The sequence below is a fragment of the Diabrotica virgifera genome, chromosome 5, assembly GCF_917563875.1.
Source record: "Diabrotica virgifera virgifera chromosome 5, PGI_DIABVI_V3a".
NCBI classification, from domain to species: Eukaryota; Metazoa; Arthropoda; class Insecta; order Coleoptera; family Chrysomelidae; genus Diabrotica; species Diabrotica virgifera.
Window position 1 is genome coordinate 65622792 of NC_065447.1, and position 17076 is coordinate 65639867.

Below are 17076 nucleotides of genomic sequence, written 5' to 3' on the forward strand. Positions count from 1 at the left end.
CGAGTTTCAAGGCAACGACATGATAGCTACTTCGATCATATTATAGATTAAGTACTGGTATAAACTATAAGTTGCTGGTAAAACTTAAGATCATATTAAGTGCTATGTACATTTGTACATTTTTACAATAAAATATATACACTAGTGCTGCAATTCTACAATCTCCCAATCTCTAAGACCTGATTTATAAACCTTGGTGACTGTCTTTAGATACCTGTACAGCGGTAGAAGATTGAGCTGCGAGATGGTCTGTATTTTCTGGATTGCCGTTAGGATCAGAAGCCCATCCAAAGTGTTGTGTACCAGCCACCATTCTGTAGATTGTGCCCACCATTCGGGCAGCACGATCAGCTGTGTTCTAAAAGCTTAAGTATGTTTATTCGAAAGAAATGTTTTTTTCTTTAATTTATGGTTTTAATAAGGTACACCAACTTGTTTCTTTTAAATATAACTCATATTTGTAGAAGAGAATTTAATATTTTTCATAATCAGTCAACTATTTACCTGAGACTGAATGTTTACAACTAAAAATAAAAATAATATAGCAATTATTATGACTATTCATAGTTTATAAAAAATATTATAAATAATAGCGATATGTAAAACAGATTAATAGTACGTTCTTTAACGGTAAAATATTGCAAAACCTTTAAATTTGAAAGAACCGCTTGGATTGACGTGAAATTTGGCATACACATAGCTAATAAGTCAAAGAAAAAAAGTGATATTGTGCCGATGTGTGCTTTTGCCCTGGGGGTGAGTTTCACCCCTTCTCGGGGGTGAAAAAGTATATGTCCAAAATAAGTTCGAAATTACGATAAACTGACTAATCTAAGCAACTTTTGTTTTATAGAGTTTTTTCACCAAGTCAATACTGTTCGAGTTATTTGCGAGTGAATTTGTTCATTTTTAAACAAAATATCCACGTTTTTAGACGGTTTTTCTCAAATAACTCAAAAAGTAAGTATTTTGTCGAAAAAAATATTCTTAATAAATATATAGTTTATAAAAAAATAAAAAAAATGGTGCATATATTACGTCTGTAGACCCAGTACAAGCAAAGTTGTAGCTAATGAAAAGTAGGTTCTTATTCGTCAAATTCCAAATCGAATATTTCATCGATAAATAACCAAAAAACGGAACACTTTTCGGGGAACACTCATTTCAACTTTTTTTAAAGAGTTTAAAAAAGGGTTTATTTTTGTTTTTTAAAAAAACTTCTAACCTTAAAAGTAAGTGAGTTATGCTCAAAATATTGTTGGTACCTTTTATTTTATGGTAAAAAGAGTCGCGAAAAGCACCCCCTAATTAGCATATCAAATAAAATTAATCGTTACCGCTTCACAAGTTACTTTACTTATTTATTCCTTATACGATCTGTAAGTCTCAGCGGTTCAAAGTGCTTATTCTTGAAAAGGCTGCAGTTAAAATGGCTTGAACGAGTCACTAATCCCGAGTGTGTGCAAACTTTGAACAGCCATAGCATAACCGATTTTTGTCTAACAGGAAAACAAAAAGTCCAAAATATTCAGAAAAGCAAAACGTACATTTTATTACTTCTTGAGATTTTTGGTATTACTAATAATTTTTAAGTTATTTTGAAAAAGCATTTTTTTCAAAATAAAAAATTTAATTTTTTTTTAAATCATTTTTTTTTCAAAAATAAGCAAGTTGAATAGATGAAACTTACAGATCATATTATAGACACAACATAAATAAAGCAACATGTGAAGCGGTAACGATTAATTCTATTTAAGTTGTTAATTAGGGGGTGACTTTCCCGATTTTTTATGCCAAATCAAAACGGACCAACTGTATTTTGAGCGTAACTTGCTCACATTTGATGCCAGAATGTTTTTTTATAAAAATAGACATAAAGCTTTTTAAACTCTTTAAAAAAGTTGTAATGAGTTTTTTCCAAACAGCGTTTAATTTTTTGGTTATTTCATGTTGAAATATATTTATTTGAAGTTTGGCGAATATGAACCTATTTTTCTTTAGCTATAACTCTGCTTCTACTAGGTCTAAAGAATTCATGTATACAACATTTTTTTCACTTTTTTACAAGCTATGCTTTTGTTAACAACGGTTTTTTCCATAAAATACTTTTTGAATTATTTGCGAAAAATTGTCTAAAAACGTGTTCGTTTTGTTGAAAAATGAACATCATATTCACTCGCAAATAACTCGAAAAATATTAATTTGGTGAAAAATCTGTACAGAACAAAAGTTACTTAGAATTAGGCATTTTATCGAATTTCGGACATATTTTGAACGTATGTTTTTCACCCCTGAGAAGGGGTGAAACTCACCCCCAGGGCAAAAGCACACATTGGCACAATATCACTTTTTTTCTTTGACATGTTGGCTATGCTTATGCCAAATTTTATGTCAATTCAAACGGTTCCTTAAAATTTACAGCAAAAACCGTCAAATAATGTACTATAACATTCAGACGCAAAAATACTAATTCCATAATAATGTGAAGTACATTTTATGTACTTCACATTTTCGAGTATAAGCGAATAAATAGACGACATTCAACTATTTTCAGGCTATACCTGTATGTTTTGTTAACTCTCTTCTTTCATTGTTCTTAATCACTTATCACTTCCAATACTTTATTTTTCCGTGTCTGCTATATTGGTTCCCAACACCTTTACTTCTTATTTCTCTACTTTTCTTTTTATTCTTTCTTGTGGTATTTGTAATGCTATCCAGTTACTTAATCTTTACTCTCTATTCGTCATATTCGTTTTGTTGTAATCGTTTTACCTACTTTTGTTCCTTATGTATGCTATAAAGTTGTATTTTTGCACCTCTCTCCCATCCGTGCTCTTTTTTTATTCCATATGAAGTACATATGAAGTATATTACTTAGGTCTTGTTTGATTATAATGCATGTTTCGCTACTATGTACTTGAGCTGGTATATACACGTCTTTTTAACTTTTGTGATATATGCTTCTATGGTTCGTACAGTATAAATAATGTTGCACGTCATCCGCGTCATAGCAAGTGACGTCACATGATACCAACCCAAAATATTTAAGTGGGACGTCTGTTTTTTTAGAATCATTTGGCCAAGTACTCTGGAATTACAGCCACTAGACAGACATATTTTATTATATTATACGTGTAGAAATAATATTTGAATATTTCTATTAAGGTTAACTTAAAAGAATACACCATAATTTGTTTCATTTCATTTGTACCTATAATTGGATTATAAAGCGTTTTTATGAAGCACACTCTTGTCCTGATCACACTTTAACTGCAATCGAACGAAGGTGACATTTTTGAATAAATTAATAACACTTATTATTTGTCAGTTGCGGTGTTGACACTTCAGATTTGTTTTGTTATTTACTATAAGTATTTGTTTTATTATATTTATATATTACTGTTTTTATTATGTACCTTAACGTAAGGTTATTACTTTATTCTTGTTTTCTATTTCTACTGTTTTTATTTATTTACATTGAATATTAATTTATTTTAGTATTCAGGGTGTCCAGAACCTCTACCGACAAACGAAGACAGAAGATTCCTCAGATAATTTTTAGACATTTTAATCCAATTCACCTAGTCTAAAAATTCTTCCTAAGTGAGCTAGAGCTCTTTGAAGAGGGCGTCTTGTAATTAGTTCTTCTTAAATACCTCCAGAACGCTTCCATTTAGAAAAACGAAAATTGGTATGCATATTTACCTTCCAGAGAGAAATCAACTCCATCTATTGAGAATTTCTAGTACCGGTCACAGGTCCGTTTTGGGCAGGGCAACGATTATTTTTTTATAGCATAACTTTTTTATCTTTAACTTGTAAGCATTTTTGATTCTGGATTATTAAATTGTGAGGTATTCTAGTACTAAAAAGTACTCTTGATTTAAGTCGGTAGGACGCACCGTTTTCTAGAAAAATCGATTTGAAATGTTTTGTTTTTTGAATTTGAAAAAAAAATTGAAAAAAAATTAAAAAAAAAAGGTGTATTTTACAAACTTAAAGCAAGAGTAAATTTTAGTACTGGAATACCTCATGATCTAATCATTAAGTGTCAAAAATGCTTAAAAATTAAAGACAAAAATTTATGCGATACAATAACCGTTGACCTACACAAAACGGACTCATATGACTGGTACTAGAAATTCGAAATTAATGAAATCGATTCATTTTTGGAATATAAATACACGTACCAGTTTTCGTTGTTCTAAATGTTTTTTTTTATTTTTTTTGAAAATTCAAAAAACGAAAAATTTTTAAATCGATTTTTTAGAAAACTGTGTGTTCTACCGCCTTAAAGCAAAAGTACTTTTTAGTACTAGAATACCTCATAATTTAATAATTCAGTATCAAAAATGCTTAACAGTTAAAGACATAAAAGTTATGCGATAAAATAACCATTGCCCTACCCAAAACGGACGTCTATGACTGGTACTATAAATTCGCAATAGATGGAATCGATTTGGAAGATAATTATGCATACCAATTTTCGTTTTCCTAAATAGAGGCGTTCTAGAGGTATTTAAGAAAACCTAATTACAAGACGCCATTTTCAAAGAGCTCTAGCTCTCTTAGGAAGTGTTTTCGAACTGGATGAATTGGGTTAAAATGTCTTAAAATTATCTGAGGAATCTCCTGTCTTCGTTTCTCGGTAGAGTTTCTGGACACCCAGTATAATCAACTTCTGCAATAATTATGTGATATAATTGTTTTAAAATGAATTCAGTATTTTTTTGTAATTTTTTATCTCTGACGTACAACAATATTTATACTGTTCCAACCAAATATCAATTCACTGAGTGGGGATCCTTATGGGAAACCAGTTTCTGCTAATTTTTTGTTGTTAATGATGTAATGCCTATGTTTGAGTAATTCTGTTGATGATATGAGTTGAGTTGATGAGTATTGAGTAATGCCTCTACTTCAGGAAAGAAGTGTACTATACAAAAATGGAGTTCATAAAGGAAAGTTTCAAAAAGGAAATTCATAGTTGCATTTTAAAATGCATAGAAAGCATCCTAAACTGCATAAACATGTCAAAATAGGTACGTGTATTAACCCTAAAAGGACCAAGGAGGGTTAAAAAGTATCCGCAACATTGCATTACATCCGATTTTTTATTACTTTTGTTTCTAAAAATCTTAAATAATTAGTAGTTGTCGGCGTACTACTGCCCTATTAGCTGGCATAATTAGCATTTCTATAATTTAATTCATTTCCTCATACTTTTATAAAAACTTGACAGTAGACTACAAATAATTCCCTTTAATACCTTTAACGCCATCCCAAAATGGAAAGGGACGATATCGTTCATGTGTCAAATTAGCAAAATCTAAAAGAAAAAAGGCCAATAAGTGAGCAAAAACAACCATAGTTTGTTCAAAATGCAAGTATGTATAATGTGTCCTACGATGATGCCAATTCCACTGAAGCCGAAGACTCTGGGTAAATTATAAATTCGTATCTTTTAACTGTTCCATTATCGTCTAGGAATAATGTAAAAGTGTTATTTTTAAATTAGTTTAAATGAAGAAGCACGTTTTTGATTAATTTATGTATGGATATTTATTGACCCTCCTTGGTCCTCACTGTTTCTACTCCTTGGTCCTCACTGTCTCTACTAAAAGGTTTGTCCTGCGAGGGTTAAGGGCCAGATTTTGTTACTCGGGGTTTTTGGGGTCGCTGAAGATGAATACCCCATCAGAACCTACCACCGGAGCACCTGGTGCTCAGGTTCACTGCTAAGGCACGTCATATGAGTTTCGAGTGTTTTCGGCAGTAAATTAATGAAAACACGCTACTTGGGGGGTTTTTGGGGTCAAAGAACAAGAATATGCTACCAGGACCGAACCTTAGTGCATCTGGTGACCAAAACTCTCACAAAAGTCGAGAAAATAACATGTCTTAGCAGTGCCTTTGGGCACCAGGTGGCCCGGGGGTCAGTTTTGATGCCGTATTCGTATTCAGCGGTCCACAAACCCCCTGGTAATCTATTTGCATACATTCAAGTTCGAAAACCTTCGAAACTCCTGAAGATGACATGCCTTTGCAGTGACTGTGGGCATCTGATACTTCAGGGACCAGTTCTGATGACGTATTCGTTTTAAGCAACCCCAAATACCGCCCGAGTAACCTATTTGCATCAATTTAATGCCGAAAACGCTTGAAATTCCAGAAGCTGACGTGCCTTGGCAGTGACACCGGGCACAAGGTGCTCCGTGGGGTCAATTCTAATGGCCTATTAGTGTTCAGCGACTACAAAAACCTACAAATAATCTGTTTGTAATAATTTAGTGCCGATAACGCCGAACCTCCAGATAACGTGCCTTAGCAATGGTTCTGGGCACCAGGTGCTCCGTAGGTCGGTTCTGGTGGCGTAGTCGTGTTCAGCTACCCCAAAATCTGGCTCTTAGCCCTTACACGCCCAACCTTTTTTAGGTTCCATGTACGCCCAAGTGTGGGTAAAAAATGTCCACCTTGAAAATAGCTAATATATTTATTGAGAGTTGTTGGAAATGGATTAAACTTAAGAATATTATGCTTAATAAACACAGCATCTTCTAAAATATTAATATAAACAATTTACAAACCTTACAACAAAATTACAATGTACATCAAAATCAATATACCAGTAAAAGCCAGTAATTCAGATTTGTCGATTTTCTCCACATTCTTCCTTTCAGTTTCCTCATTGGTGGATAATTATGTCGATTATGTAATTACACGCCGATAATTATATTTATGGATTATGTTCCAACCAACCAGAAATTATATAGAAACTTTAATAACAAGTTTTACCAAGGGTGTACCTTTTATGCCCACCCATATTTAACTCAAGATATTACCTTTATTTTCTAAAATATCGGTAGAACCAATTAAACATTCGATAAAAGGCTGTCTTTTTAACAAAAAGTAATTTTTGGAAAAATTTTAAACACGTAATAAATATGTTACAAGGAAATACGCATTAGGTGGACATTTTTTACCCACCCTTGGGCGTTTAAGGGTTAATATGCTTATTTTGACATGTTTATGTAATTTTCTGTGCATTTTATGCACTTTAATAATATGCAATTATGTATTTCCACCCATTTTTCTATAGTAGACTCTTTTCCTGACATCATCCCGAGCACAATGAAAAAAATTGCAAATCTCTAGGTGCTGTATTTATAAATCGATTTATTCCGGTGTTTTTAGTGCTACATGCCCTAGTCTATATGGCTAGTAACGACACCCAATAAATGTTTAATTACTTATTTTGTTTCAATATCACACAATAAACTAAATTAAAATGTTCTTTTTGAAACCACCAAACCTTCGAGTTTTGTTAAATGCAAATAAATATCCTTGCTAAAACTGACCTCATTGACAATCGCTAATTATACTGAAAAAAAAAACCCAATGACACCATTGAAGTTTGTTCGAGAATTTAAAAATATGAATAATATATCGAAGTGAATGACTACAACGTCAGTAGAAAGTACTTTCAAGGACTATTTTCCTTTATATAGTGCAACCATTATGCAGTCCAGTCGTGATTTAGTTTTATGTATTTCATGATATATCAGTGACTCTAACGGTCATTCTGTAGATCGGTTATCTGTTTTTTTAACTTTTTGTAAATATTATAAGATCCAAATAAGGTACAACGTTAAAAATTTCCATGTTTTGTGGCAAATAGATTTTGTCTGACTCCATGAGCTCATATATAAACACATTAAAAATTTATGTAAAAATTATTTTGTAATAATCACCTAATGGGATCTGATTAAATTTTTTACACAATGCTGTTTTGATTTGCAATGGTTCTTTAATTAGCTGGACCTAATAATATTCTTTTATTTAAGTACTATTTAAGTCAACTGTCACCAAAGGAAGGCGTTTGTATAGCGACGAAAAGCAAAAAGAAAATACTCAATCCAAGTTAAATCATAATGGAAAATAAAACAAAAAGAAAGGCCTTTAATCAGCAATAGATCTTCAATGTTAAGAAGATGCAAAGAAATTTCAGGTGTATAAAAATTGGAACGTGGATGTTAAAAGCTGATAAATTTTAACACTTTAACAACATAATTAGACCTTATTGGGTCTTATTCCTTTACTAATAGAGAGATTAATATTTGCTATAGCTAGAAAGATCAGAAATATAAATGAATATAAGTTTATTTTTACATTCCAAAATAAGGAAGCAAAGAATATTTTTTTAATTAAATTTTCCAACCTATTTGAATTTGAAGACCAACCAAGAAACATAAAATATTTATCTTAATAAGAGTTCTAAATGCAGAAAAAACAAGAAAATGCGAAGATTTGATTGACAACTACGGATAATAAAATGAGTGACTTTACAAAAAATAATACAAACGCTTGGGTACTTACATTAACAGCCATAATGGTTTTTAAATGCAATTGCAGAGAATTAAAATACGTAGCTCGTTTTAAGAAAAAAGAAACAATCAAACCGTTGGGCGACTTTAGTTCTTTCCACCCAACTGACTGTCTATTTTAGTTCATATAAATCTATATTTTATGTACTGTTACTTCTGTATATGAAGGAAAAATAATTTGCAAACATTTTTTGCGCATTACTCCATTACTGCGTTATTTTTTATGTTCTCCGTAAACAGGAAACCAATTTGAATACAGCTTGGCCATTAACAAATGTTTATGCAATATATTTACTACACTGCCTTCTGACATACTCAGCTCATTTCTTCTTCTTTTACTTAGTCGGTAGCTTCTTTTCAAAAATCGGTATTTCGTGGATATCTCTGGTACTGTCAGTTCCATTTGTCTCGATCTTCCGCTACTTTTATTAATATTGTTGTAGAGTAAATTAGATATTAATATTGTTGTAGATACACTCTAATGCTGGGGCCACAGTAACGTCTAATGCCGTTAGTTATATGCTATCTCTGTAATGTAAATAATGCGTTAATTAACAGCTAGACGTTACTGTGGCCCCAGCATAAGGATGTGGTCTCCAATAGACGCTGTAGGCTGAGCACAACGTCACGCCATAGGAAAATTGTTAATTTTCGTTACTTTTGGGTTGCTTGGCCAGTGCACAGGCCCGGGTTTACCCCTACTAGCGCCCTAGACCCAGCCGCTTTTACCGCCCTGCCTCCCTCATCCACTCCTCTCCCTGTAGCTGGCCCCCTGCCCAGTGATGAAACACTCATTTAAAAAAAAATAAAGAAAGGGATGACTCAAGTTAAAGAGGAATCGTCGAAAGCTTTTATTTTCAATCTTACAAAATTAAGGCCATTTCCGGCATAATTTGAGTATTAGTATAATAACAAGGAAACAAAAAAAGAAGAAAACACCATTATTTCACCAATCACCAAGGTTACATTGCTTTACGCCCAGCTTTTTGACGGGCAAAATCATCAATGAGGTCTCCATACGCAATTCTTTTGGTAATACGCTGCTCAATAGTAAGAAGTGATAACGCTGTCAATCTTTCAGTTCCCATTGTTGACCGAAGGTAATTCTTGACGCGTCGCAAGGTCGAAAATGAGCGTTCTCCGGAACAGTTTGAGACAGGTGCGGAGAGAATCATACGGAGTGCTATGTCAATGTTCGGGCACATTTCTAGAGCACCATTTTCATAAAGAAATTTATAGAGTCCGTAAATACTTGAGGTTTTTTTCACTTTTTGGCCACCTGTTATCTTCCAAAGCGATGACTCACATTGGCCCAAATAAGCTTGCAGATAACAACATTCATCAGTTAATGATGTTTCGAGATCATTTGGGTATAAGGTCACTAGGTGATTAGCTTTTTCTATAATGACATCGGAGCTCTGCAAGTCAATGTCCTCAAAAAACCCAAAAATGGAATGAATGTCACTATATTTATCAGCGCGTTTACGTAGCTCAGTGCTTAACTTGTCCAAAATTACATTGAACGTATTGATTTTGAAGTCATCCCGTCCATTAAATGATATTTCACCATCTCGAGACTCATCAAATGCTAATTTTCGTTTCTTATCTCTCCTTTCATCATATTTGTAAGTGACCTTGCTAGATTTTTCCTTCGCTAAATTTTCCAATTGGTCAAGATCTTCTCGTAAATTTCACAAATACTCAGAAAGGGTACTGTAATGTAATTTTACTTGTCCTAGATCTATGCTTTGACTTTGAAATTTCTTGCCCACTTTGTTGAATGTTGTTAAAATACTTTCCCATAAAGTGACCATGAAGGCTCTTTCTAGGGAATCCAATTTGTCTTTTAAAGGAGAGGCCTGGTGCCTAGTAACTTTTGGCTGATGTTCATCATGTGCCATGTTACATGGGTAGCGTAAGTGTAACAGTGTAAGTACAGGAATCATCGTGGTATTGACGTATTGTTTATGTTTTCTCGCGTCTCGGCATTCCGTCCCCCGCGTTTTCATTAGTCGCCCTCAAATTTCTGTCCCATTGAATTGAAAACATCTAAAATTTTGCGCCCCTAAAAATCTTGCGCTATAGGCCCGGGCCTAGTCGGCCTTATGGGAAACCTGGCCCTGTCAGTGCAACTCCTGTTTAATTTTTTCATTGCATCCCCTTGGTTTGTTATTTAGGAACTGATATAAGTAGTAAAGTTTTTAACGTGTTATCGATTTTATTATTTGGGTTCTGTCGGTCTGCTTTCATTTTTTCTTATGATACATTATTGTGGCGGCCGTAGATCAGTGGCTATGTTACTGGTTTAACAAGTTGGAGAGTCCCGGTACTGACCAAATTTTCAACTAATTTGCCCATATTAGAGCGCAGCCTGAAACCCATAACACTAGATTTGACCCAGAAGGTTACACAAACTTTATATTTTACATCAATATTCTATTTTTTTTTTGTTAATCTGAATACCGACGTTCAAAATGTTTTATTCAATTCGTTGTACAAATATTTTTTCTAATTCTCTCTTAAATGCATCCATAAGGGTAGTATCATCAGCGTACCGAAGGCGAAGTTTATTACTATGTTGAATTTCCCGTTTTTTGACAATCTGTCTTATATTCTGTAGTGCTTTTGCCAAGTACAAAGCACACTTGGTTCAGCGGCAGTTGTGACAGGATGTAGTATGTAAGAAATTATGATATAATCCACATTCAACTTATTTACTATCTTACAAAAACTCAAGTTACGATCGGTTAAATGCCGATTACTGCTTTGGTAGAACAGTGGACTGTATGATGGCACCAACTAATTATCAAATTAAGTTTTAAGTTTTGAGAGGTCTGGTTTGAGGATTGGTACTAATTAAGTCGGATGCGTCATATTGGTGGCGACATCTACATGTTGGGTAATAAATTTTCTTATACCATTCTTTAATTTTTTCAATCTTGTTTTCTTATGTGTGTATAACTAAAGTATTCCATTTTTCATACACCTCAAGTGGCCATGTACCTTTAATAATTTTTCAAATTTTTAAAACTTTTATATATTTATTATACTGAAGACACAAAACATCGATTTTAGATGTTATGTTAGTTACTTATGTTACTGCAATTTAAAGCGCTTTTATATTATATTATTTCTTTCTTTTGTTTAAATTTTATAGTTCTAAATTTGCTATCGAATCTTTTTATATACATCATACAACAGGAAAGAAATTTAGTTTTAGTAAATTTAATTTGTTTATGTTATCTAAATTTAGTATACAAATTGATGCATTTATTGGAATATGTTTTTCTTTATTAAAAATTGCCTAAGAAATAATCAAATTTTTCACATGTATTTTTATGTTTAACAAAAGAACAACGTAATTGTTTGTAATAGCATGTTTCTTTGTGTATAAAAACGTAGTAGTAATAGTACTTATTAGTAGTTTTTTGTTATTTTAGACAATAACTGGATTATTATATTTTCCTTTGGGGAGTAGTTTTCATATTTCTAATCATAAATCACAACATTGTGGCTTTCTTAAATAATTTATTAATAATTATATAATATCAAAATTAACAATATAATGTAAAACAAACAAAAAATACAGCATTTTTTAAAATCTTCATTTAAAGTTATCTTATCCTTCTTGTTTTAGGATATGGTCGTGTCTATTATATTATCTCCGCTCTTCTGATGTCTAGCTGTGGTAGCACTTTTTCGGGGGTCTTCTTAGTGGTCTTTTTGTATTGGATTTATGGATTTTTGCCCACTTTGCTATTCCTTTTGGGTGCAGTTTCTCTTAATGTATCCTCATTCGAAGACCCTCAGTCTTCGGCAGTACTTTGAAACCAGGCTATGGCAGTAGTCTCGGAAATAGAGAGACAGAGAGTGCTAAGAATCACTGGAATCATCCATGCTACTTTTATAAATGACAACGGCAAATAATATGGATTAGAGCAACATGTAATACCAGAATATTGATGGAGGACGAAGAACTTGTTGAACTTAAAGACCAGCTGAAGCCTGAGATATACTTAGCTCTTAAAATGGGATAAGCATAGGTTATCAGAAATACGGGAAAAGGTGAAGAAAAATAGTACTTTCGCCGGGAATATTTTTGCCTAATTTTGGAACACCTAAACGTCAATATAAGCAATAAATAGGATGTCAGAGTTTGGAGTCGACGATTTGATTTTATAATTACCAACAAGAAAGCAGCTTTGTAAGACGTAACTGTATTAACTAAATTTTCAACCGGAAGTGGCCATGTAATGGTTAGAGCAAAGATAACCTTAAAAATAAAGAAGAAATATGGTAACAAGGACTAAAATCCTAGCAATACAAAATACACAATCAAAGATCAGGACAACTTCAGGATATAACCGAAGAGGAAATTCCATTAGCGTAAAAAAGTGTAAAGAAAAACAAAGCACCTGAAGAAAATGGCATTGTTAGTAAACTGACTAGGAGACAAACCTAGGAAAACTAGGAGGTAAATGTATCATAAAAGCCCTTAAACATTCTTAAAATATCCTGTCTCTTTAAAGGAATTACACCCGAGAAATAGTGCCATTATGATAGTATTGAGTAAAAAAGGAGACATAAAAAACCGAAAACTACTGACTTATTTTTTATCAGCCGTTCATTTACATAAGCCGGATTTAGGCCAACTAGAGCAAGCCGGATTTAGGAGTAATAAAGTATTTAAAAGAGAAAGTTAGGTAGATTATGCCTGGCAACTTCTTCAAGAACTTTAAAGTTCTTGTGCACTAGTTGCTCTTAAAATTAAATTTTCCAAAATACAATACATAGCCCACCTTCTACCGGCCAAAAACATTTCAACTGTCACAAAATTAAATTAGGAAGAGACAAATTAAACAACAGAATTAAACAGGAGTATTATAGGATTAAGCCAACCGAGGATCGGAATTGATGCCTGATATATCAGCAGACGAAATCAGGAACGCATTGAGAAAAATGAAAAGAAATAAAGCTCCGGAAGAAGACAATATCGTTATAGAAGCCGTAAAGATTGGAGGAGACAGACTTTTAAACAACATAAAAGAATTGTTCAACTTATGTCTGCACCAAAGTGAAACACCTACAAGATGGCACAGTGAACTTACCATCTTATTACACAAAAAGGGCGATCCAACAGACCTCGAGATTTACCGGCCCATAAGCCTATTAGACCACCTCTACAAGTTATCCACAAGAATAATAACAAATAGACTGGAAACAAAATTGGATTTTTACCAACCTAGAGAACAGGCGGGTTTTAGGAAAAACTTTGGCACTCTAACGACCACCTAGACTGCCTAAAAGGAATTATAGAAAAATCTATCGAATACAACCGACCATTGGTTCTGGCTTTCTTAGACTTTCGCAAAGCATTTGATACGATAGAAATTAACAGCATAATGAGAGCATTGAAGGAAAGTCGTATAGATTATCGGTACTCCAAACTGATAGCGAACATATACAATAATGCAAACATGATCGCCCGACTACACAAAGATACCAAATCTATAAAAATCAAACGAGGAATTAGAGAGGGAGACACGTTATCTCCCAAACTCTTTACGGCAGTACTTGAACATGCTTTCAAACAATTGGAGTGGGACGCTAAAGGAATAAATATCGACGGTGAAAAGTTCTCCCACCTACGATTCGCAGACGACATAGTTCTTATAACGAACAACTTAAAAGAGATTAGAACTATGCTTACTGACTTAGATGTCGCCTGTAAAAAAGTTGGTTTAAACATAAATTTTGGAAAGACAATACATGACAAACCTGGTACCAAACGAAAATCCAAAAGTCTACGTCAACGAAATAGCATTGGTCCATAAATATAAATACGTAGGGCATGAAATCCAAATTGCCAGAGACAATCAAACTGCCGAATTACAGAGGAGGATCACCTTAGCATGGGTCGCATGTGGAGCTCTATCAGACATCTTCAAGAGCAACTTGCCAATTCTTTGAAAAGGAAGACGTTCAACCAATGTGTGCTTACAGTCATGACTTACGGCGCCGAAACATTATCGTTAACCCAGGCCACAGCAAAGAAACTTAGAGTGGCCCAAAGAAGAATGGAACGGTCAATACTTGGACTGACTCTCAGAGACATGGTCAGAAACGAAGAAATCAGAAGAAGGACAGGCGTCACAGATGTCATAGGGCGAGTAGCATGGCTGAAGTGGAATTAGGCGGGACATGTAGCCAAAATGAAGGACGGGAGGTGGACCCAAAAAATTACAGTGTGGAGACCAAGAGAAGACAGAAGAAGTAGAGGTAGACCACCTACACGATGGACAGACGACGTCAAAAGGATTGCTGGGAATGGGTTGCAGAAAGCCCAAGATCGACAAAACTGGAAGAAATTAGGGGAGGCCTATGTTCAACTTTGGATGCAGAAGGCTGGATGATGATGATGATGATGATGATGATGATGATAGGATTAAGATTAGCAGCTCACGGAAATCTGAGGAAAATCTTTAGATCAGAATATTCCCATGTGCTTAAAAAGAAAGATCTTTAATTAGTGTGTACTTCTGTACTTCCAGTTCTAACCTGTGGATCAGAAACATTGACCCTTACCAGAAAAGTAATTAATAATAATATACAAGTGCCACAGAGAGCAACTGCGAGGTCAATGTTGAATACATATATTCCTTAGATATAGAGTTTTAAATAAAATAGTTATGAGAAAAACTGGTATTACGGACGCAGTTACAAGAATTGCAACGCTGGAATGAAATTGGGAATGTCATGTCAGCAGAGTCAGAGATGGGAGATAACGAAGATAATTTTGGAATGCAAATCTAGATACAATGCTTATCGTAGTCGAGGGGGTTCTGCCACGGGATAGTCGGTCGGCATCAAGTGAATTCAGCACAACCGGATTCAAGGTGCTCAAGACTCAAGATAAAATGTACGTGTCACATGAACATTACTTAAAAAAATTATATAGTCTTGCTGTGTTTTTTAATTTGGCCTATTTTATTAAGGGGCTATCCTAGTGTAAAAGTACAAAATTCACATATACTTAAGATTAACCATTTAGATTGAAAATAAGCCACAATTAAATTGAAAAAATAATTTTATTAACGTTTCGAAGCCCAAATCGGGTTTCCTTGTATTTTGTATTTTGACAACGAAACCCGATTTGTGCTTCGAAACGTTAATAACATTATTTTTTCAATTTAATTGTGGCTTATTTCCAATCTACATAGTTAATCATAAAAATGCCACAAGGAAATAGCTTCAGAATCACATATACTTGTTTATGAATTTGTAAAATAAAAAGGACAGCTGTTTTGAAAATGTGCAAGATTATTTATTATAAAAAGAAATACATGCAAAAAAATTTCATAAAAAATTATTGAAAACTAAACAATTTATGTGCCATCTGCTGGCACCGTGAAAAAGTTATTTTCTATATACTAGGATTTTTTAAAAATATTAAAATTTGGAAAAACGACGAGGTATTTTTTTTAATTAGCTAAAAAAGTATCATTTTCAAAAACCGCCAAGTTGACATTTTTTATTCAATGAAAAAACTCCTAGTTGATGGTATAGAAAATAACTTATATTTCAATAATCACTTTGAAATTTTATATTTCAGGATCTCTGTAAGTCCGAATTACTGTAGCAGTGGAGCAAGTTTTTTTTCACGGTGCCAGCAGATGGCATATAAATCGTTTAATTTTCAATATTTTTGTATGAAAATTTTTACCTAATATACTTCTTTTTATAATAAATTCTCATGCAAATTTTTCAAAACGACTGGAACAGTGCTTTTTATTTTAGAAATTCCCAAAAAGTATATGAACTTTGTAATTTTACACTTTAAGATAGCCCCTTAAAGCAATATAGTCATATTATATAAATATTTTATATATACTCCCAAGTATACAGGGTGTAACAAAAATACAGGTCATAAATTTAATCACATATTCTGGGACTAAAAATAGTTCGATGGAACCTAACTTACCTTAGTACAAATGTGCACATAAAAAAAGTTACAGCCCTTTGAAGTTACAAAATGAAAATCGATTTTTTCCAATGTATCGAAAACTAGTAAAGATTTTTTATTGAAAACGGACATATGGCATTTTTATGGCAGTAGTACCTTAAGAAAAAAAATTATAGCAAAATTTGGACACTCCATAAATATTTTATGGGGGTTTTGTTCCTTTAAACCCCCCCCCCCCCAAACTTTTGTAAACGTTCCAGTTTAATTATTATTGTAGTACCATTAATTAAACACAGTATTTAAAAAACTTTTTTGCCTCTTAGTACTTTTTCGAAAAGTCAGTTTTTCTCGAGATATTTTGAATATTTGTCAAATCCACCACAATATTTGTACGATTATGGAGACTTGTAATAATATGAAAAATGATTTACATTTTTATGTAGGTATATTTTGAACCATATTAAAAAAGAAACCACATCTCGAAAAAAGATGCCTTATCGAAAAAATACAAAGAGGCAAAAAAGTTTTAAAAACACTATGTTTAACTAATGGTACTGCAGTAATAGTTTAGTTGAAACGTACACAAATATTTGGGGGGTTTAAAGGAACAAAACCCCCACAAAAATGTTTATGTAAACATATTAAAAAAGAAGCCGAAACTCGATAAAAAATGCATTACCTAAAAAATACTAGGAGGCAAAAAAGTTTTAAAAATATTGAATTTAA

At 33.2% G+C, this 17076-nt stretch overlaps 1 protein-coding gene across 3 annotated transcripts in view; it reads right to left on the reverse strand.

Annotated features, from left to right (window-relative positions):
• LOC114325161 (uncharacterized) overlaps positions 1-17076 on the reverse strand; it is a 272355-nt gene that overhangs the window by 54793 nt on the left and 200486 nt on the right. For 2 of the 3 annotated variants that reach the window (XM_028273130.2, XM_028273129.2), the window contains exon 6: positions 215-358. The exons of the other annotated variant lie outside the window; for it this stretch is intronic. In XM_028273130.2, coding sequence (XP_028128931.2) covers positions 215-358 — 144 coding nt within the window. The remainder of the gene's footprint in view (positions 1-214; positions 359-17076) is intronic. 3 annotated transcript variants of the gene reach the window in all.